The sequence below is a fragment of the Mercurialis annua genome, linkage group LG2 (assembly GCF_937616625.2).
Source record: "Mercurialis annua linkage group LG2, ddMerAnnu1.2, whole genome shotgun sequence".
Classification (NCBI taxonomy): Eukaryota; Viridiplantae; Streptophyta; class Magnoliopsida; order Malpighiales; family Euphorbiaceae; genus Mercurialis; species Mercurialis annua.
Window position 1 is genome coordinate 19,552,787 of NC_065571.1, and position 24,213 is coordinate 19,576,999.

Here is a 24,213-nt window from a genome sequence, read left to right on the forward strand (position 1 = left end):
TCTAAACATTTAATACGTTAGGAAACAAATCGAAATGTTTCTTAGAAATTTAAGCGAAACATTTGCAAATGTAATGAAACAAATGCAAACGTTTTACCTTTTTAGCAATATATGCCAAACGTTTAAAACATTTTGAAACTAATCCAAACTATTGAACTGTTACGAAACAAATCCAAACGTTTCACCTTTTTAGTGATTTAAGCTAAATGTTTACAAACGTTACGAAACAAATCCAAATGTTTAACCTTTATAGCGATATAAGGCAAACATTTACAATTGTTACGAAACAAATTCAAACGTTTCACCTTTTTAGCGATTTAAGCCATACCTTTAAAACGTTACGAAACAAATCCAAATGTTTCACTCTTTAGCGATTTAAGCCATACGTTTAAAACGTTACAAAACAAATCTTAATGTTTCTCATTATTAGCGATTTAAGCCAAATGTTTAAAACGTTACGAAAAAAATCCTTATGTTTTACCTTTTTAGTGATTTAAGCCGTTTTAAAACATTTCGAACCAAATCCTAATGTTTCACCTTTTTAGTGATTTAAGCCAAAAGTTTAAAATATTAGTAAACCAATCCAAATGTTTAAAACGTAACCAAACAAATCCTAACGTTTTACGTTTTTAGCAATTTAAGCGAAACGTTTAAAACGTTAAGAAACAAATCCTAAAGTTTCACATTTTTAGCGATTTAAGCCAAACGTTTAAAACGTTACGAAACAAATCTAAACGTTTCACCTTTTTAACGATTTAAGCCATACGTTTAAAATGTTACAAAACCAATCCAAACGTTTAAAATGTTACGAAACATATCGTAATGTTTAACCTTTTTAGCGATTTAAGCCAAATGTTTAAAATACTGCGAAACAAATCCTAACATTTCACCGTTTTAACGATTTATGTAAAACGTTTAAAACGTAACGAAACAAATCCTAACGTTTCACCATTTTAGCGATATAATCCAAACGTTTAAAACGTAACAAAACAAATCCTAACGCTTCCCCTTTTTAACGATTTAACCCAAATGTTTAAAAAAAATTCAAACAAATCCAAACGTTTCACCTTTTTAGCGATTTAAGCCAAACGTTTAAAACGTTACGCAACCAATCCAAACGTTTCACATTTTTAATGATTTAAGCGAAACGTTTAAAACGTTACGAAATCAATTGAAATGTTTAAAACGTTACGAAACTAATACAAACGTTTCTCCTTTTTAGCGATTTAAGCCTAACGTTTACAAATATTACGAAACAAATTCAAACATTTCACCTTTTTAGCGATTCAAGACAAACGTTTAAAACACTATGAAACCAATCTAAACGTTTAAAATGTTACGGAATAAATCCAAGCGTTTCGCCTTTTTGTTAGTGATATGGACTAGGTTAATCATGTTTGACCATGTTTTGACTTTATCATTTTGTTATTTATTGATTGGCAGTTTTTATCATTTTATATTAATGATTAAAATACTTGAATGGTTAATTCTTTCTAAGGTCATCAAGTATGTGACTTGATAGTAGAACCCTTAGATTTAATAAAAGAATTATTATACCATCTATCCCTAGTATTAATAGAACATTGAGACTAGTATGATGTTGACTGATGATTATGTTTTACTAATCATGTATATGAGATATTAAGTCAAATCATAGGTGCTATTTGAGAAATAAGGCACTGGATGACCCACTGTGAGAATACTACATAGATCACTGTCATAAGTAATTCTCATTACAGTTCTATTAGTATAATCCTTTGACCTTGAAATCATCATGGATTTCTACATAGCTATTTCCTATTTTGATACAGTCTTACATTATCTTTAACAGGATAATGGAATAGATTGTCATTGGATATGAAAGTAACTATGTGAGAAATGTGAGTGACTGAGAAGGAATTTGTCCCTTATTTATTTGAGTAAGATATCTATGGGCCCCTTGAAGAACATAGACTGAAGGAAATGCATGGCCATGCTAAAATGAATTGATAAAGAGTTATCATTTTCAATCTACTTAGAGTCAAGAAACTAATGATTGAATATTATAAGGATGACAGGACTATGCCTTATATTCAATCTGGATATCGAGAGACAAAGGGATTAAAATATTATTGTAAATGGTTAAATTGGATTGTCGATATTCGTATAACTTGGGTAGTCATAATGTCTTGCTAGAGGCCACTTATGACTTGTGGGCTGAAATAGGGATTTCGGGCCTACTGCCAACGTTATATGAACCTACAGGGTCGCACACTAAGAACATGCCCAAAACAGTTATGGGTTGTACAAGCCCAATGTGATTAAGTGATTAATTATTATATATATATATATATAATTCGTAATATATATATATATATATATTAATAAGTATATATTAATTCAAAATTTAAGGATAAGTGTTTTCCTTAATTTATTATTTTTGGAAGATAATAAATATAGTAATTAATTTATATGGATGATTATCAAAAAGGAGTTTTTGATAAACATAAACTTGTAGAATTGCAATGAGATTGAAATTCGAATTTGTCTCAAACCCTAGTGTTGTTGTATCACTATAAATACACATTAAGCAATTGGTTTGAGAATAACAAAAAAATTCATTATTCACTAAATCACTAAAAATTCGAAATTGCTTGTGAAGCAATAGTGCTAGCACACAAGCACTAGTTTTGGCTAAGGTCTGTTCGTATGGATACTCGTAGAGGACGCATTCTTTTGGAGGCGTTTCTCATCCGAGGCCAAGTATCACCAAAGTGAACCACCTCCTTCCTTCCTACATTGCTGTTGAATTCGACATACAAGTAAGCACTTATTCTGTTATTAATCTATTAAGCCGAATTACATGGATCTTGTTTTGGGTTTTATATAAATTTTTGAAATTCCGCTGCGTTATGAACCTAGAAAACCCAACACTTTTTTTTGCAATTTAAGCCAAACGTTTAAAAAACGTTACCAAACAAATCAAAACAATTCACCTTTTTAGCGATTTAAACCAAACGTTTACAAATGTTACGAAACAAATCCAAATGTTTCACCTTTTCAGCGATTTAAGCCAAACGTTTAAAAAAATACGAAACCAATCCAAACGTTTAAAACGTAACGAAACAAATTCTAACGTTTGAAACGTTACGAAACAAATCCTAATGTTTACCTTTTTAGAGATTTAAGCCGTTTTAAAACGTTTCGAAACAAATCCAAATGTTTCACCTTTCTAGCTGTCACGACCAATTTTCATGAATCGTGACCGGCGATAGGGTATGGGTAATGTAGTACCAAAACCCGTAGCTAGCCTTTCAATTAACATTCAATTATAATAAACCTGCAAGAAAACCAATGCTCGGGGGCAACCGAGACATCAGCCTAATTCTAACCGTTATAACATGCTTTCACAATACTAGTCTTAAATAGGTGTAATATAAATAATCATGAATAATCATATAACATGCCAAAGCAATAATAATCCAGTCGGACCAATCCGACAACATCCAAATATAAAGACGTCTAGTTTACTATTGCGGTCAAAGAATAAAATAGTTTTACAATTTATCAAAATAATGAAACCTCCGAGAAAAGTAAAGAACGGAGATCAGCTGACTCTCTCAAATCATAACCTGGAAAATTGGAAAAACAACAGGGGTCAGATATACTGAGATGAGTTTATACCACTATTTACATTAATCAAGTGGAAAACCTTTAAAACCATTTAAAACATTTAATAACGATATTACGAGTAATAGTTGGAACCCTAATCCACAATTCTAAATAATATAACATAATCCAATACGCCTGGTCCCGAGAGCTGAGCTACACCGAGTTACCACTGACCACACTTATACCATATCCAGAGTCCCGAGAGCTGTGCTGCACCGAGTTACTCTATTTGGTCCCGAGAGCTATGCTCACACCGAGTTACCACATTTCCATATATACCTTACCCAGATTACTGGTGCGCACGCAGTCCTAATGATGCCCATTAGGTGGCGTGTTCCAACTAAGAGCCATAATATAAAAAGAGTTCAAAATATACGTACAGTATATATATTTAATATTAAAATAACGATTTACTTAATAAAGCAGTAAATAGTACTCCCTCCATTCTGAAATAGTTGTCGCTTTTGGGAGATTTTTTTGTTCCATAATACTTGCCATCTTAGAATACCAAGAAAGCATTTATTGCTATTTTTTCATATATATCCCTCATCAATTCATTGAAAGAATATAAAAATAAAAATAAAGAGTCATACTAATTAATGTTAATAAGTTTCAAGAAGGGATAATTTAGTAAAAAATACTAACAATTTTAGACATATTTATTGATTTCTTAATTTGTGTGAAAATGGCTAAAGCGACAACTATTTCAGAATGGAGGGAGTAAGTACAAACTCACTGCTTGCTAATCCATGTGATAACCGGCAAGCAACTAATCCTGGTTCGCCTCTGAAGCACGAACAGTAGTCGGGTCTTGACAATATAAAATAATTATTAAAAACAGACCCTAACTCTATAGAGTACTAGAAACCACACAGGACTAGCACAAATAACACGTCGGAATAAAACAATCCAGAACAACACAAAAATATCTAATAGGTAGAAACGCCTAATTAATACAAGTCTATTGAGTTCTTATTTTAAAATCCAATTTATAAATATTATTTAATAAAATATAAATAATAAATAATTTCCAAATTGTGGGTTAGCCGAGTTACCAATAACTACCAAGCTAACCTCACTTGTCGGGTGACCCAAGTCTAACCCGACACAAAACGTTTATCAAATATAAACCCGAGTCTATATTTATAAAATAATTTGATAAATTAATAAACCATTAAAACAGAACTCAATAACTTCGAATTCAAGTAACCCAAGTTACAAACCAAAAACTTAATTAAATAGGTTTTAAAAGTTTAGGGACTAAACTGTATTTTAGCCAATTTAATATTCGAAATCAAATTAATTACTTTTATTTTTTATTAAAAAGAAAATATAAAGTTACTAAACAACAACTTAATCAAATAACCAATAAAAAAAACGTTTAGAGACTAAATTGTAATTTAGCCAATTTACATGTCAAATTGATATTCAAAATTAAATATAATTACCCGAGTAAATTATAATTTAAGTTGTAAAATATTTATCGTTCATAATTCACGTATTTATAACTTGATGTGAAATTCAAAGTTATTACCAAATGATAAGTAATATTTAACTTGAAGGATTTAATTAATTTCAACAAAAACAATGAGTGGTTATATTAGCCAATTAACCATCCTTTATATCCAATCAAACAAATTCCCTCCAACTAAATTGAATCCAACAACAAGTTAGTGATTAAAAAGGACCTTTAACCAAACACAAATCAAAACAGCCAATAACTTACTGCCACAACATCATCTTCAACATATACACCAATTTATCATATACACTGCCATTAAATAACAAAAGCAACCCGAACCTCAAGCTTCAAACAACAATGATTCAATAACAACCTATACTAACCAAACTCAACATTATTCATGAATAAAGAACAACCCTAATCACCTAGTAAAACTCAGAAAACCGAAGCAACAATAAGAAGGTAACGGCAGTGAGAAATTTCAAAGCGACGATGAACCGTACGGCGACTGAACACAACTCTCGCAACACAGTTAGCCCATGACAGTTTACACAAACAACCCAAGCTATCAAAATAAGCAAGAACAACAGCAAATAGGAACAGGAATATGACAGTAAACATGTTCAACAACGTCGAAAGAAAACGGCGAAAGACGGATAGATTTTTACGTACCAAATTCGTTTCCAACGCGTATGATAATAGAAGACGATGTGTATTGTTGAACCAAAGTGACAAACCTAAGATTGGTGCTAAAACAAATAAGACGTGGATTAAGAACGATACATATGATATTGACTAAAACGATAAGAAACGTGAACTCTTACCAATGCTAGCGTGCTTGATGAACAAAGAGAAGGATGTGTTGATCTCAAAGCGTTTCTGAGTTTGAGAGACGGCCAGGTTTTGTAATACGTTTGATGAAAGAAAAGAATAGAAAAGTTTATCTATAGGGCTGATAGAAACGTATAATATAGGGATTTTGAAACAGATGCATTATGCCTAAGGTTGTTACCAAAGGCTGTTAGCCAAAACTTGTCCATATAAGTGGCCAAAACTTTGCATGAATTACTCATATGCATGGGCTTTTACATAATTCATGGGCTTTCATAATGCATGGCTTGTATGAGTTGTAATAATTCAAACAAACCGGACACGAATCGAACCACGAACGAATCAACGAGCGTTTCCAATAAAATTAAATAAAAATATTTAATAAAAATAGTAATAAATTACCTAAAGCTTGACGGAACGCAAAGATAAAATAAAATAAAATTTAAAATAATTTAAAAATAATGAAAGAAAAATACGGGATATTACATTCTCCCAAACTTAATAAAAATTCGTCCTCGAATTAAAACGTAATCAAATAAACTTATAACCACACATAAAACACATAGAAACAACTAAATATAAACACATATGCAAGGGCCCACATACCTCAAGGAAAAAGCAAAGGATAACTTTTCCGCATATCGGACTCCGTCTCCTAAGTGCACTCCTCAACGGAATGATTGCGCCAGAGAACTTTGACCATCAGAATCTCCTTATTCCGCAACTTACGCACTTGCGTATCAAAAACCTCAACTGGTTGTTCCTCATACGATAACTCTTGGTCAATCTCAACGCTCTGAGGCACAATCATATGCGAAGGATAAAAAATGCACTTCCTCAACATAGACACATGAAACACAGGGTGCACTAAAGACATGTCTGGCGGTAGAACCAGACGATAAGCCACAACTCCAATCCTCTCTGAAATCTCGTAAGGACCAACATACCTCGGTGCCAACTTTCCTGATGGATACGCAGTTGACCCCAGTACATATAGTCAAATAAATATGGTAGACAGCAGATACCAAACAGCTGTCATTAGTCAGTAGACGCAGATCCTAACTGATATGATCTTTGGAATCCGGAAAGATTGGGATTGACTTAATCCCTATTTTCCAGCATGAGTCCGAATTAAACACAATCACAAGAAGATGACCTTGGGTCAATTATTGAGAAAGGATTCTATATAAATAGACCGAAGACCAAAGGTAAACGCTAATTCATTCTCTTTAAACTACGTCATTTATCTTTGAACCTTACAAGGTATCTGACTTAGGCATCGGAGTGTGGTCGGACACAAACGTCCGACTCATTCTAACCTGTGTTCGTGATCTCAGGTTGACAAGAGAGGATCCTACCATTCGCAGAACCATCATTTGGCGCCGTCTGTGGGAAACGATTTGTTCTTTCCTAAAAATCAATCAATTTTGGTTCTACGAACTGAAACAAACTCATGGACAACCATGATGAACCACCACCACCTGGAGTCGGAGTCAGAGATAGAGAGATGGCCGGAGGCAGCAATCCAACTCTGTTAGCAAGAACAGACAGAATAGTCTTTCCCCTTCGCCCACCTCCGGCGGGAGCTGCGGGAACGACGGGTCCTTTGAGGAAAAACGCGGGAATCCCAGTGGGAATCGGAGCCGTAAGTACGGGCATCACACCACCGGTTTCCATACCCGGTTCAGCAGCAGGGTTGATGGGCAGAGGAGCGCAACTACCCGGAACTAGTCAGGTATTTCCTCCTTGGAATTATTCTACACCGCAGAACATGTATTATCCATCACCCCTGTATAATCAAAACGCAACAAGCTGGCCGCAGACGTACACCCCATGGGGTAGCCAGTATCACCAGGGATATCAAAGACCCACCGCACCAATTCCTTTTCCGTCCCTAGACGCAGAAGGAACCGTCACAGCGGTAACAGCTGGATACATTCCACCATATGTACCACCAGGAGCCCAGCTACCACCGCTCTACCATGAGGCGGTGCTGAAGAGCTTTAACGACTTCCAAGATAGACTGATTGGAATCGCAAAGGAGAAAACTGTAGAAGCAGATAAAGCACTAGCTCAGAGAAAGCAACAATCGGAACCAATCCCAAGAGGGCGAGACAAAGACGCACGGAAAGATAAAGAAACGGCCCCCGGCGTGTTCTCACTGCTCCACTCCCAGGAGACGTGGGAAAAGAAAAAGGAAGGGACGACGCACAGCAAGGCGAGAAAGCAAGGGATGGAGAAGTTGCGAAGAAGCAGAGAGAATACGTAGACCTGGAGAAGGAAGAAGGAGGAGGTAGACGGAAGGAACGAGACGCAGAAAGCCACTCTTCAAACAGAAGAAGAGCCGTTGGAGAAAAGAACACTCTGGATGAGAAGATTAAACATGCGATGAGGAAGTACCAGAAGGATAGCTACGAAGACGATGAAGGAGGAGATGATTTTTCACCACTGAAAAGGGAGGTATTAGACGTGAGATTCTCTTCTCGTTTCAAACTACCTGCGTTCGAGCCCTTCGATGAGACCGGAGACCCAAAAAGCTTATCTCAAAATTCAAGACGATAATGTTACTTCAAGATGTTTCAGATCCGATGTTGTGCAGAGTATTCCCTGCCACCCTCAAGGGATCAGCGCAGAAATGGTACCTCGGACTGAAGTCCAATACCATCGGAACATTTGCAGAACTGGCAACGGCATTCAAAGGGCGTTTCCGCACAAACATCCCGCTGCAGAAGAACTCAAGTGACTTACGGAAGTGCCGACAAGGTGAAGGCGAGACGTTGAAGAACTTCGTGGAGAGATTCAATAAAGAAGCAGTCCAGATAGAGCACCTAAACCATGATACAGCCATAGAAGCCATGAAGATGGGAACTAGGTTCGAACGATTGAGAGACAAGATCTTAATGAAAAAGCCTTCCACTTTCCAAGAATTGATGGCAATAGCACATAAGTACGTAGAACTGGATGAAGCAAGAAGAACGCTGACAAAACAGTATGAGGAGGACAAAACAGAGAGATACCGCAGTAGAGGAGGAGATGACAGAGCGCAGAGATTTGGAAGAGGAAACAAGCCATTTGACTTCACACCTTTGAATAGAGCACCAGTGGAAATATTCAGCTGGATGAAGAACAATAGAATCATGTACAATGCACCCAGAAAGCTACACCCAGACAAAGAGAGAGACAAGAGCAAGTATTGCAGATTCCATGAAGGATATGGCCACGACACAGATAGATGCTGGGACTTGAAGCGGGAGATAGAACAGCTGATCCAGTCACGAGTGTTGAAGAAGTTTGTACGTACAGAAGGAAGTGCAGAAAAAAGGAAACCGGAAAATATAGAAAAAGAAGAGGCAAACAAAAGATTCAAAGAACCTATGGGCGTGATCAACATGATAGAAGGGGGGGAACCCTATTCGAAGGCACAGAAGAAGAAGATACGTAAGGGCGTGTACTCGATAAGCACTAGAGCATCCGCAGAGGAGCTTCCGTTAGTCACCTTTGGACCAGAAGATGGGAGACATGTGCAGGAACCGCACAACGATGCGCTAGTAATCAAAGCATTGATTAACAATTTTAGAGTAATGAGGATCCTGGTGGACGAAGGAAGCGCAGTTAACCTCCTTACCTTGCAAGTCTTCAGGGGGATAAGGGGATCAGTAACGGATCTCAGACAGGTTTTCGTGCCGTTGGTTGGCTTAGGAGGAAAGCCTATCAGACCGGAAGGGATGGTAGAGCTGGAGATAATTCTGGGAGAAGCAGAAGAAGGGCCACTGAAGACCATGACAGCAGTTTTCAATGTGGTGGATATCCCTTTGACATACAACGCCATTTTAGGAAGACCTTTCCTATACTAGTGTGGTGCAGTAACCAGCATCAGATGGCTGACACTTAAAATTCCGGACGAAGAAGGGATAGTAACTGTAAAAGGAAGCCAGTTAGCCGCACGAGAATGCAACTTGATCACTGAAGAAAAAGGCGAAAGTCTGAACATTGAAGCATTCCCTGAGGATCCAGAAGAAGAAGAAGGAGATAGGAACGCCCCAGTGGGCAACATGAGGGAATTCCAGATCACCCAGAAGAAAGCAGTGATGATCGGGACAGAAATACCAGAGGCTGTGGCTGTAGAAATCAAGAGTGTATTACAGAAGAATGGAGACACCTTTGCCGCAGAGGCCTCAGAAGTGGTAGGAATTGATCCAGCGATAGCCTCCCATAAATTGACTGTTTACAAAGACGCCAAACCAGTAGTACAGAAGAAGAGACGTTTCGCAGAAGATCGTAGGAAGGTCATAGAGGAAGAAGTCAGGAAGTTGGAGGCAGCCAAGTTCATAAGGGAGGTGATGTACCCGGAATGGGTTGCTAACGTCGTCTTGGTGAAAAAAGCAAATGGAGGATACCGCATGTGCGTAGATTTCACGGATTCAAACAAAGCATGCCCAAAGAACAGCTATCCGCTGCCGAATATTGATCAGCTGGTAGATTCAACAGCTTGCTATCAGCTGTATAGTCTCGCAGACGCTAAACAGGGTTATCATCAGATACCAATGAACGAAGCAGATCAGGAGAAGACAGCTTTCACTACCGACTTGGGAACGTATTGTTACAACGTCATGCCATTTGGGCTGAAGAACGCTGGAGCAACGTACCAACGACTGGTGAACTTCATGTTTAAGGATCAACTGGGAAGAAACATAGAGGTCTATGTGGACGACTTGATCATAAAAAGCAGCACACCCGAAGAGCACGCCAAGGACCTGGAGGAAACCTTTGCGGTACTGAACAAATTTAACATGAAGTTAAATCCGGAGAAGTGCGCGTTCGGTATTAAAGCCGGGAAGTTCCTGGGGTACTTAGTGAGTCATAGAGGCATAGAGGCAAACCCAGAAAAGATTCAAGCCATCCTAGACATGGTAGCACCGCGAAGCATCAGAGAAGTCCAAAAACTAAACGGAAGGGTGACAGCGTTGGGGCGATTTGTCTCTTCGTCTGCGAAGAGATGTCTCCCCTTTTTCAAGCAACTGCGCAACATGAAGAAGTTCAAATGGAATGATGAATGTCAGAAAGCTTTCGAGGAATTGAAAGTCTTTTTGACCAGCCCACCGTTACTCAGTCGCCCAAAAGCAGGAGAAATTCTGTACCTGTACCTGTCAGCAGGTAAAGAAACGATCGCGTTGGTACTAGTAAGAGAGGAAGAAGAAGAGCAGCTGCCTATTTACTACTCCAGCAGGACGTTGAAAGGCGCAGAGTTAAATTACCCGACAATTGACAAGTTGGCACTAATGGTGGTAGTAGCAGCGAAGAAGTTACGGCCATATTTTCAAGGGCATACGGTTATCATAAGCACTAATCAACCTCTGAGGAAGGCATTGCAGAGACCAGAAACTTCAGGAAGGATGGTCAGCTGGTCCATCCAGTTAGGAGAACATGATATAAGATATGAGCCGAGGAAAACGTTGAAGGCGCAAGCACTCGCAGACTTTGTGGTAGAGATGACGGAGAAACCAGACACTGAAGAACCCAGAGAAGCAGTTACTTGGAATCTCTATGTAGATGGAGCATCTAACAACCTCGGAGCGGGAGCAGGGGTTGTCTTAGAGGGACCAATGGGAATAACAATCGAGTATGCAGTACACTGACATTCAAAGCAACCAATAACATGGAAGGTATGGTATCAATCTATCGTTTAAATATACATACCATTTATTGCAATAAACTAATAGTACTGCAGAATACGAAGCTCTCATAACAGGATTGTCAATTGCGAAAGCAATGAAAACCGAAGTCCTACGAGTCCATAGCGACTCCCAGTTAGTCACTGGACAAATAGGAGGACAGTTCCAAGCAAAGGAGGCCAAGATGGCGAAATATATGGAGAAAGCGAAAGAACTCTTGAATGACATAGAGAGATTTGGAGGAGAATGGGAAATCTGCCCCATACCCAGAGAAGAGAACGCAGCCGCGGACGCAATCGCCAAGGCAGTAGCCGCAAAGAACCAGCGTTTCATGGAGATGAAAATGACAGAGGAGCGCTCGACTTCTTCCTTAGATACGGAGGAGGAAGTGTTACCTATAGAGGAGGTAGACACTTGGATGCAGAGACTATTGGCATACCAAACAGAAGGCATTCTACCAGAGCAAACAGCTGAAGCCGCAAAAGTAGTTCGACAGTCAGCATCATACTCAGTCCTAGAAGGAGTACTCTACAGGGCATCAGCTACGCACCCATGGTCTCGATGCCTGACCAAGACAGAGGGTCTATACGTTCTGCAGGAAATCCATGAGGGGATCTGCGGAGCCCATGAGGCGTCAGCAGCCCTGGTTAGGAAAGCATCTTTACAAGGATTCTACTGGCTATCAATGAAGAAGGACGCAGAAGACCTAGTACTTAAATGTGATAAGTGTCAAAAGTTTGGCGCAGTAATACGAACACCCGCATCTGAGCAACACCCCATCGGTAGTCCATGGCCATTCATGACTTGGGGCGTAGATATACTGGGACCCTTCCCCCCAGCGCGGGGACAAGTAAAGTTCATCGTGGTAGCCGTAGATCACTTCACCAAATGGGTGGAGGTAGAGCCAATGAAGACAATCACTATGGAGAAGATCCAAACTTGGCTATCAAGAGAAGTCATGGGAAGGTAAAACATGTTGTATTTTTTATCATATACTTGTATACATTCGCATGTTGCTAACATAAATAGACAGGTTTGGCATACCACATTCCTTAGTCACCGACAACGGAAAGCAATTTGATTGCCGCAAGTTCAGAGCATACTGTGAAGGGTTGAACATAAAGCTGAAGTTCACCTCAGTAGCCCACCCGCAGACGAATGGACTTACAGAAGTAACCAACAGAACTATCCTCACAGGAATAAAGAAGAGACTCGATGATCTGAAGGGGAGATGGATTGATGAACTGTACAAAGTCATTTGGGTGTACCGCACCACGCCCAGAAAAGCCACCGGAGAAACCCCCTTCAGTCTGGTGTATGGCACAGAAGCTGTATTACCAGTAGAAATCGGCATGCCCTCACTAAGAGTGCAAGTTTTTGATGAAGAAAAGAATGAAGAGTCCATGCGATTATGTCTGGATCTTTTGGAAGAAAGAAGACACCAGACAGCTATGAAAGCTGAAGCATACCGGAGGCAGATGGCTAGATACCACAACGCCAAGGTAAAAGGAAGAAGCTTCGTGGTAGGAGATTTGATACTCCGGAAGGCAGAAATTGGTAAAGGAGCAGCAGGAGTTGGCAAATTAGGAGCCAATTGGGATGGACCATTTCGAGTCGTAGAGGTAGTAGGAAAAGGGGCTTACAGAATCGCTCGCCTAGAAGGGCAGATTCTCCCCCGAACATGGAATATTAATGACATGAAGAAATATTTCCAGTAGATGTATTTGCTATCATTCTCAAATTTTAATAAAGCATGGCATCTGTTATTTTCCCTTTAAGCCTAAATTGCATCTATAATTACCAAAAATAACAATTCTAAAAATAGTGGGCCAGTTCAAATAAAACGTAAGTACCCCAAAAGAAAGAACTAAGAATTTTTTGTCCAAAAGGCAATTACAAAAGAAAGCTAGCTTAACAGAATAAGTATGTAAAAGAAGGGCTTCACAGCCTACACCACTTCCTCCGCAGAAGGCGCAGTCTCTGTGACAGAAGCATCTTCCTCTCCAGCAGACAGCACTTTCTCAGGAACAGCATCCACGCCAAGGGTATCTTCAGGAATAATATCAGAAGGACGCTCAACCAAAATAGAAGAATCAGCTGTAGGAAGCTCTTCGGTAACCTCCTTTTCAACATCATCTGCGCTCTTAGGGGCCGCAGTCTTAGAAAGAGGAGGCTTGTCAATCGCCAATCCTTCATCAGAAGTCGATGTAGCCCCAGACGCTGAACGCGGCGTTAGAGGCGCAGAAGCAACCCTTTTCTCCGTAGAAGCATCTACAGGTAACTTCTTCTTAGCATCTGTCTTCGCCATGACGCGCTGACCCAAGGCACGGAGGTCAATAGCTAAGAACTTCCCAATGTCGTAGCCAGGATAGTCTTGACGAACCACCCCGACGGCATTAGCACATAAGTCGGTTAAACAGCCGGAAATGTAGGCATTCACATCTTTTCTATTCTCTTTTTGCTCAGACAACAACCTATCGCGAACCCGCTGCACCTCCAAAAGAGAAGCGTCACGATCAGCAACTTTTCGCTCCAGGATCTTGCCTTTGTCAACAGCCGCTTGGAGAGAGTTTTTCAGCTTCTGCGTTTCCGCCTGCGCAGACTGTCGCAGAGACGCAAGCTCTTGTTCATACTTTTCCATCAGGTGATCCTTCTGCTGACGCAGAAAGGAGACACCTTGAACCACCTAAATAAATAATAGATAAGTCACGATAACAGAACAAACAAAGTAAAAAGAAGAGTAAGAAATTAACGAAAGAAATACTTACATGTAGCAAGGAAGCATCAAACTTATCAAAAATGTCATCAACGGGTACCTGCCTCCACGTATCCATATCTCCATTCAACTGAAGAAACTGGGAGTACAGACCAGACACATCCGCGTCATGAATGGACGCAGATCCAAAGTGCTCTTCAATCCAGGCACGAGGATCAGGACACAAATCCAAGTCAAGCTTCCGGCGTTTCGCAGACGCCTGTTTCAATCGGGTAGAGGGCTCAGGTACCTTTCTGGAGGAAGAATCCCCTTTCTTCATAGGAGGTTTGTTCAGCGCAGACCGCGACGCAGGCATTGTTTGAGAGCCCCCAGACGCAGTAGGAGTAGAAGAAGCAAGTGCAGACGCAGAAGGTGTTACACCAGGCAACTCCTCCACAACAATCTTGATGTCATCTAGATAGTTCATTTCTGAAGACACAGCAAAAGCAGATCAATACGCATAACAAAAATTACAACAAATGAGAGATTAGCATACCCTTTTCAGAAGAACTTAGATCCATAAGTGACGCAGATTCGGTAGGTTCGTGAGAAAGAGATTGGCTACCCGCACTAGGATCTGGGGATCCACCAGAATCATCCACAAGGGGAGCGTACTCAGGAAACAAGCGGGCCAAGTAATTGTTAACAAGGTCAGGAGCACTGAAACATTTGATACGCGTAGCACCAATAAGCTGTTCCAGAAGAAGCAGATCCTTCTTCGGAGGTTTAGTAACAGAAATTTTCAAAGGTTTGTCCAACCAAACAAGGGGAAAGGAAGCAAATGCATTTTCATGACCAACACAGAAGAACAAATTTTGCCAACCCTTATTGAGTTTAGGAAGACCAGCAAGCAGACGCTTGCCACGAACAAAAGGAAGATAAAGGTAAAACTCGTTGGCTCGCCGGGAAACATTGAACACTTCGGCCACTAAACCTAAGGTGGGAATTAGACCTTTATGGTGAACTAGTTCAGCAAACGCACACAACAACCGGATTGCATTTGGATGAATTTGTCCTAGAGGTATTTTGTGGGTAAGAACGAAACCATGAAGGAAAGGAGTGAGAGGAAAACGAAGACCACCTCGAAACTGTTCTTTATAAACAACAATACGATCGGCGTCAGGGCGATAGTTAGCACTAAAGGATGGATCACAGGAATGCAAAGTGTAATCAAAAGGAATGTCGTATGTCTCGCGTATACCAGGAAGCATACTGTCATCAATCTTAGAGGTAAACTCAATTAAATCCCTACGGTAATCTACAGTGGTCCCAGAAGAAGGAGTGGCAACAATAGAACAGGTGCGAGTCATGATGCGAAGAAAATAAAAATAAAAAGGAGAAAGAAAATACCTGGTAAAAATGGAGGGGATGATCGCCAAGAAAGAAAGAAGAAAGTAGAAATTTGCAAGAAAGAAGGAAGAAAACAGAAACTCGCTAGAATGAAAGAAGTAATGGGAGAAAGAAGAAAGAGAAGCAGTTATAAGGGAAGGTAAAAAAAAGAACACGTGGAGAAGGGAGAGAGCGTAAGGAACGGAACGGACGGGTATTATTTTGATTTTCAAAATTTTGAAATTTCAAAAAGTGGGCCACGCGGCATGAAGAAAGAATAGTTACTTCATAACTAAGGTTACCCTGCATTTAAATTATCCGGGTAGTGTTTCAAACAACCATAAATAGTTGCGCTACGGAATAGAGAGGGGAGGGGCTAATGATGGATACGCAGTTGACCCCAGTACATATAGTCAAATAAATATGGTAGACATCAGATACCAAACAGCTGTCATTAGTCAGTAGACGCAGATCCTAACTGATATGATCTTTGGAATCCGGAAAGATTGGGATTGACTTAATCCCTATTTTCCAGCATGAGTCCGAATTAAACACAATCACAAGAAGATGACCTTGGGTCAATTACTGAGAAAGGATTCTATATAAATAGACCGAAGACCAAAGGTAAACGCTAATTCATTCTCTTTAAACTACGTCATTTATCTTTGAACCTTACAAGGTATCTGACTTAGGCATCAGAGTGTGGTCGGACACAAACGTCCGACTCATTCTAACCTGTGTTCGTGATCTCAGGTTGACAAGAGAGGATCCTACCATTCGCAGAACCATCATTTCCCTTGACACCAAAACAAACCACGCCTTTCATAGGCGAAACACGAAGAAACACAAAGTCCCCGACCCGAAACTCTATGTATTTTCTCTTCGGATCAACATAACTCTTATGTCGACTATAAGCAGTCTCTAACCTCCGCTAGATCAATGTTACCTTCTCTGAGGTAATCTGAATAATCTCTGCTCCCGAGAGCTTACGCTCTCCAACCTCCTCCCAACAGATATGAGATCTACACTTGCTCCCGTACAAAGCCTCATACGGCGCCATCTCAATACTCGCATGGTAACTGTTATTGTAAGAAAACTCAATCAACGGCAAATGAGAATCCCAGCTACCCTGATAATCGAGAACACACATCCTGAAACAATAGAAACCGGTACACTATGCAAACTGACAATCCACTCGATGTACAACTGAGCCAACCTCAAAGCAGGATACGAAACCTTGATCGGAAGGAAATGAGCTGACTTGGTCATACGGTCAACTATCACCCAGATAGAATCGTACCCCTGTCGAGTACGTGGTAACCCAACCATAAAATCCATTGCAATCCGCTCCCACTTCGACTTTGGAATAGGTAGTGGCTACAAATAACCAAAAGGTCTCTGATGCTCTAGCTTCACCTGCTGGCAAGTCAGACACTTAGAAACATACTCAGCGACATCCTTCTTCATCCCACTCCACCAGTAGGTACCCTTAAGATCATGGTACATCTTAGTAGAACCCGGATAAACATTATAAGCAGACTTGTGCGCTTCTTCCAGAATCTGGTCTCTCAAACCATCTGAATGCGGAACACACAATCTCGAACCATGTCTCAGAACCCCATCCATAAATGTAAACTCAGAATTTCCATCCTGTTGAACCTCCTCTAAAATTCGTCTCAACTGTGAATCCTCAGCTTGTAAAGCTTTGATCCGATCAATCAAAACAGGTTGCACCTACAACTGTGCCAACAAACTACCGGCCTGAGAAACCTGAAAACCATAGCCTGAAGCTATCAAACTGTGCCACTCTCTAACCATGGGTCTACGCCCAACCTCAGAAATATGAGCCAAATTGCCCGAAAACTTGCGACTCAACGCATCGGCTACCACATTAGCCTTACCAGGATGGTACTGAATAGTACAGTTGTAGTCTTTCAGCAACTCTAGCCACCTCCTCTGTCTCAAGTTAAACTCTCTCTGATCAAAGATATACTTCAGACTCTTGTGATCAGTGAAAATCTCACATGTAGCGCCATACAAGTAATGCCTCCAAATTTTCAGCGAAAAACTACAGCTGCCAACTCTGAATCATGAGTAGGGTAATTCACCTCATGCTTCTTCAACTGACAGGAAGCATAGGCAATCACCTGCTCATGTTGCATCATCACGCAACCCAAACCAAACCGTCAATGCCAGAAGGCAATGCCAAAACCGGAGCTGTAGTCAAAATCTCCTTGAGCTTCTCAAAGCTCGCCTCGCACTTGTCAGTCCACTCAAACTTAACACCCTTCTGTGTCAGTTTAGTCAACGATGCAGATATTCTGGAGAAATCATGCACGAACCGATGATAGTAGCCAGCTAAACAAAGAAAACTCTTGATCTCGGTAACTGACCTCGGCCTCTGCCAATCCATAACTGCCTCAATCTTCTTCAGATCAACCTTGATCCCATCTTTCGACACTACGTGTCCTAGAAAGGTAACCTTATCCAACTAGAACTCACATTTTGAGAACTTAGCATACAACTGATGCTCACGCAATGTCTGTAGTATAGACCTCAAATGATAAGCATGCTCCTCCTCACTCCGAGAATAGATCAAAATGTCATCAATGAAAACGATAACAAATTGATCCAAAAACGGCTTGAACACTCTGTTCATCATATCCATAAACGCTGCTGGTGCGTTAGTCAGACCAAAGGACATAACCAGAAACTCAAAATGTCCATACCGCGTCCGAAAAGCAGTCTTAGGCACATCTACATCACGGATCCGAAGTTGATGATACCCAGACCTCAAGTCAATCTTGGAAAAACACTTCGCACCCTGCAACTGGTCAAACAAATCATTGATGCGAGGAAGAGGATATATGTTCTTGACAGTAGCCTTGATCAATTGTTTGTAGTCGATACATAGTCGAAAGGATTTCTTCTTCACAAACAGAACTGGAGCACCCCATGGAGAAGTACTCAGTCTGATGAACCCACTATCCAACAACTCTTGTAATTGGTCCTTCAACTCCTTCAGCTCTGCGGGAGCCATCCGATACGGCAGTATCGAAATTGGAGCTGTTCTAGAAACCAAATCAATGCAAAACTCAATATAACGATCAGGTGGTAATCCAGGCAATTCCTCTGGAAATACATCTGTGAACTCACTAACAATCGGTACACTATGCATATCACTAACTTCTGCTTCCACATCTCGAACCACAGCAAGAAAACCCTGGCAACCCTTGCCTAACATCCGCTTTGCCTTGATGGCGAAAATCAGATTTTTAGGTGTCTCCGCCTTTTCTCCCTGAAAGGAAAAAGGTAGATCACCTGGAATCCTAAACTCGACTGACTTCCCTCGACAGTCAATAGAAGCAAAGTGGCGTGACAACCAATCCATCCCCAAGATGACATCAAAAGAAAGCACGTCAAGCACAATCAAATCAGCACATAGTTCTTTACCATGAATAACCACAAGACAAGAAGGATAAACGACGTCCACTACTACACCTTCAGACATAGGTGTAGACACAGCTAGAGGTTCACTCAAAATAGATGGTGCACTACCCAATTTTCCAGCAAAGCACGTAGACACAAACGAATGGGTTTCACCCGCATCAAATAATACCAAAGCATCAATAAAAGAAATCGGAATGATACCTTGCACCACGGCGTTTGCTGCACGCGCATCCTGAGGAGTAAGAGCGAACACTCTGGCCTGATTCTACGGCTGCTACTGCGAACTCTGCCCAGTAACATAACTGTTGGAACCGCTGCCACCGTTACCATGGCCACCAAAACTTCTGCCACCAGAACCACGGGCCCGCTGGAAACCAACAGATGCTGCAGGTTAAGAGTAACCTACAGACTGTGTAAACGCAGGTCTCTGCTGCTGTTAAGACAATTGCGCCACACTAGAGTTAGACATCTGCTGCCCAGATGTCGGACACTCCCTGGAGAAATGACTCGGCTGGCCACAAGTAAAAACAACCTCCTGGAGCTAACTGGCACTGACCATAATTCCTACGTTTGCAATTCTGACAGAACGGAATGTCCGATCCACCACTAAACCCGCGTCCTGAACCACAGTTACTCCCATTGCTGCTAGAACTGTACGGAGAACTCCTAGCACTATGCCTCCCCTTGTTGTGCGTCCAAAGACTCCCCCTATTGGCCTGAGAAGAGCCGCTGTAGTAGTTCCCACTGCCATGCTGCGCTGGGGCCTACTTCCCCCTACTAGGAAGATAACTCTTTCCCTTCTGAATCTGGAAAGGGTCAGAGATCATCCCAAACTGAATGAATGAGCTCTCCAACCGACGAGCACTATCACTACTCGAGAGAACTCCATGTCTGTCCCTATCAGCAAAGGAAGAAATTCCGAGCCTAAGCCCCTAACATAGCGTTCATTCACCCGCACTCGATCACCCTGTAGATCTGTAGAAAACCGCCCCAAATGGACAAACTCTGTAGTGTAATCTGTCACTGATCTATCCCCCTTCTTCAAATGTAGCATCCTTTCTTTGAAATTCTCAATAACATAGAAGGGTAGATAGAAGCCTCTGAACCTGACCACAAACTCAGCCCAAGTCACTGTAGCCATCTCTAGTCTAATATTATCGCAAAACCAGTCCTTAGCTGGACCCTTCAGCGACATCTCCACAAGCATCACTGATTGACAATCAGTAGCCTGAATCCTCTGACTGTTGTACTCAAACTCCTCCAAAAAGTCAAGGACATCTCTAGTGCCATCAAATGTAGTCGGAGTCAACTTCGTGTAACTCATCACCGCCTCTCTATCTGTCGGAACATGGTCCACACCAGCAAGTCCACCCATACCAGCTACAGCACCAGCCTGAGGTTGCTGTTGCTGCGCTATCTGACCAAGTACAGTACACTGATTCTGCAGAAGAGCCTGATTGTTCTGCATCTCGACAATCCCAGCCAAGAAAGTAGTGAAGTCGAACGCCTGCATGTTTTGTGCCTGTTGCACCTCTGGTGCCTGCTGCACATCCGGTACCTGCTGCACTCTTGGTGCCTAAACGCCTGCTGCAGCACGTCCTCTACCTCTACCAGGTCCTCTACCAACACCTCTACCTCGACCACGCCCAGCATTAGCCTGAGCCGATGGTACATTCTGATGGAAATAGCATCATCAGCCTCAGCTTCTTGTTGGTCGCAGCACGAGCACGAGTACGAACAGCGTTGTTCATATCCTAAGGATTGAACAAAAACAATTTAAATACACAGATATTTCATACCCAAATATGAACAAAACAAGCAACATATAGGATTTCCAAATAAATCAACAACAATAAAATATTCACCCAAGTGAAATAACATTAACAGTTAAAAGCATTAAATCCACATATAATGACTGACTCGACGCAATCCTATTGGTGTAGGCAGAATGTTTTAAAATCAAAAGATGACGTTTTTAAAGACATGACAAGAAACCTATATCCGCAGTAGTTCCTAAGACACAACCATACTTAACAGAGTAACACATAGCATACAAATGGCATTGGTTTGAAACCAAAGCTCTGATACCAAGTTTGTCACGACCCATTTTCATGAATCGTGACCGGCGCTAGGGTATGGGTAATGTAGTACCAAACGTTTTTAGCGTTTTAAACCAAACGTTTAAAACATTATGAAACCAAATCCAAACGTTTCACCTTTTTAGCGATTTAAGCCAAACGTTTACAAATGTTACAAAACAAATTTAAACGTTTCCCGTTTTTAGCGGTTTAAGCCAAACATTTACAAACGTTATAAAACAAATACCAATGTTTCACCTTTTTAGCGATTTAAGCCAAACATTCAAAACATTACAAAACAAATCCTAACGTTCCACCTTTTTAACGATTTAAGCCAAACATTTTAAACGTTACGAAACAAATCCTAATGTTTTACCTTTTTAGCGATTTAAGCCAAACGTTTCGAAAGAAATCCAAATGTTTCACCATTTTAGCAATTTAAGCCAAACGTTTAAAACGTTACGAAACCAATCCAAAGGTTTAATATTGTACGAAAAAAATCCTAATGTATCACCTTTTTTAGCGATTTAAGCAAAACTTTTAAAATGTTATGAAACAAATCCTAAAGTTTCACCTTTTTAGTGATTTAAGCCAAATGTTTAAAACGTTACGAAACAAATACAAACGTTTCACCTTTTTGCGATTTAAGTCAAACGTTTAAAACGTTACGAAACCAATCAAAATGTTTAAAACGTTACGAAACTAATCCTAACGTTTCACCTTTTAGCGATTTACGCCAAATGTTTATAACCTTTCGAAACAAATCCAAATATTTCATCCTTTTACAGATTTAAGCCAAACATTTAAAATGTTACGAAACCAATCCAAACGTTTATAACGTTACGAAACAAATATAAACGTTTCTCCTTCTAGAAGTTTAAGCTAAACGTTTACAAACGTTACGAAACAAATTCAAACGTTTCCGCTGTTAGCGATTTAAGCCAAACGTTTAAAACGTTACGAAACCAATCCAAACGTTTAAAATGTTACGAAACAAATTCTAATGTTTCACCATTTTAGCGATTGAAGCCAAACGTTTAAAACATTTCGAAACAAATACAAATGTTTCACCTTTTTAGCGATTTAAGCAAAACGTTTAAAACGTTCAAAAAACAAATCCAAACGTTTAAAACTTTACAGAAACAAATCCAAATGTTTCATCTTTTTAGCAATTTAAGCCAAACTTTTATAAACATTACGAAACAAATTAAAACATTTCACCTTTTTTGTGATTTAATCCAAACGTTTAAAACATTACGAAAAAATCCAAACGTTTCACCTTTTTAGTGATTTAAGTCAAACGTTTACAAATGTTACAGAACAAATCCAAACGTTTCACCTTTTTAGCTATTTAAGCCAAAAATTTAAAACGTTATGAAACCAATCCAAACGTTTAAAATGTTACAAGTCAAATACAAACATTTCACCTTTTTAGCGATTTAAGCCAAATGTTTACAAACGTTACGAAACAAATCAAAATGTTTCCCCTTTTTATAAATTCAAGCCATACGTTTAAACATTACGAGACAAATCCAAACGTTTCCCCTTTTTAGCGATTCAAGCCAACTGTTTCCAAATATTATGAAACAAATCAAATGTTTCACCTTTTTAGTGATTTAAGCCAAACGTTTACAAACGTTACGGAATAAATCCAAACGTTTCACATTTTTAGCGATTTAAGCAAAACGTTTACAAATGTTACAAAACAAATCCCAACGTTTTACCTTTTTAGCGATTTAAGCTAAACGTTCAAAACGTTACGAAACAAATCCTAACGTTCCACCTTTTAAACGATTCAAGCTAAACGTTTTAAACATTACGAAACAAATCCTAATATTTTACCTTTTTAGCGATTTAAGCCAAACGTTTCGAGAAAAAATCCAAATGTTTCACCGTTTTAGTAATTTAAGCTAAACGTTTAAAACATTATGAAACTAATCCAAAGGTTTAATACGTTACGAATCAAATCCTAATGTTTCTCCTTTTTAGAAATTTAAGCAAAATATTTAAATTGTTACGAAATAAATCCTAAAGTTTCACCTTTTTAGCGATTTAAGCTAAACGTTTAAAACGTTACGAAACAAATACAAACGTTTCACCTTTTTGGAGATTTAATTCAAACCTTTAATGTGTTATAAAACCAATCCAAATGTTTCCCCCTTTTTAGCAATTTAAGCCAAACGTTCTCAACGTTACGAAAAAAATCCAAACGTTTTACCTTTTTAGAGATTTAAGCCAAACGTTTACAAATGTTACGAATCAAATTCAAACGTTTTACCTTTTTAGCGATTCAAGATAAACGTTTAAAATGTTACGAAACAAATATAAACGTTAAAAACATTACGAAAAAAATCGAAACGTTTCACCTTTTTTGCGATTTAAGCCAAACGTTTACTAACGTTACCAAACAAATCCAAACATTTCCCTTTTGTAGCGATTTAAGCCAAACGTTTACAAATGTTACGAAACAAATCCAAATATTTAACACTTTTAGCGATTTAAGCCAAATATTTAAAACGTTATGAAACAAATCCAAACGTTTAAACCGTAATGAAACAAATCCTAACGTTTAAAACATTACGAAACAAATCCTAATGTTTACCTCTTTAGCGATTTAAGCCGTTTTAAAACGTTTCGAAACAAATCCAAATGTTTCACCTTTTTTGCGATTTAATCCGAACGTTTTAAACGTTACAAAACTTATCCAAATGTTTAAAATGTTACGAAACAAATCCTAACGTTTTATTTTTTTAGCAATTTAAGCCAGGTGTTTAAAACGTTACGAAACAAATCCTAAAGTTTCACCTTTTTAGCAATTTAAGCCAAACGTATAAAACGTACGAAACAAATCTAAACGTTTCACATTTTTAGCGATTTAAGCCATACGTTTAAAACGTTACGAAACCAATCTAAACGTTTAAAACGTTACGAAACATATCGTAAAGTTTCACCTTTTTTGCGATCTAAGCCAAACGTCTAAAATAT

General features: G+C 39.6%; 1 protein-coding gene across 1 annotated transcript; it reads left to right on the top strand.

Annotated features, from left to right (window-relative positions):
- Nucleotides 1-8,505: 8,505 nt before the first annotated feature.
- LOC126668345 (uncharacterized) lies at nucleotides 8,506-11,580 on the top strand. Its single transcript, XM_050361550.1, has 2 exons — nucleotides 8,506-9,744; nucleotides 9,799-11,580. Exons 1-2 carry the CDS (start codon nucleotides 8,506-8,508, stop codon nucleotides 11,578-11,580), a joined length of 3,021 nt encoding a protein of 1,006 aa, XP_050217507.1.
- The last annotated feature ends 12,633 nt before the right edge of the window (nucleotides 11,581-24,213 follow it).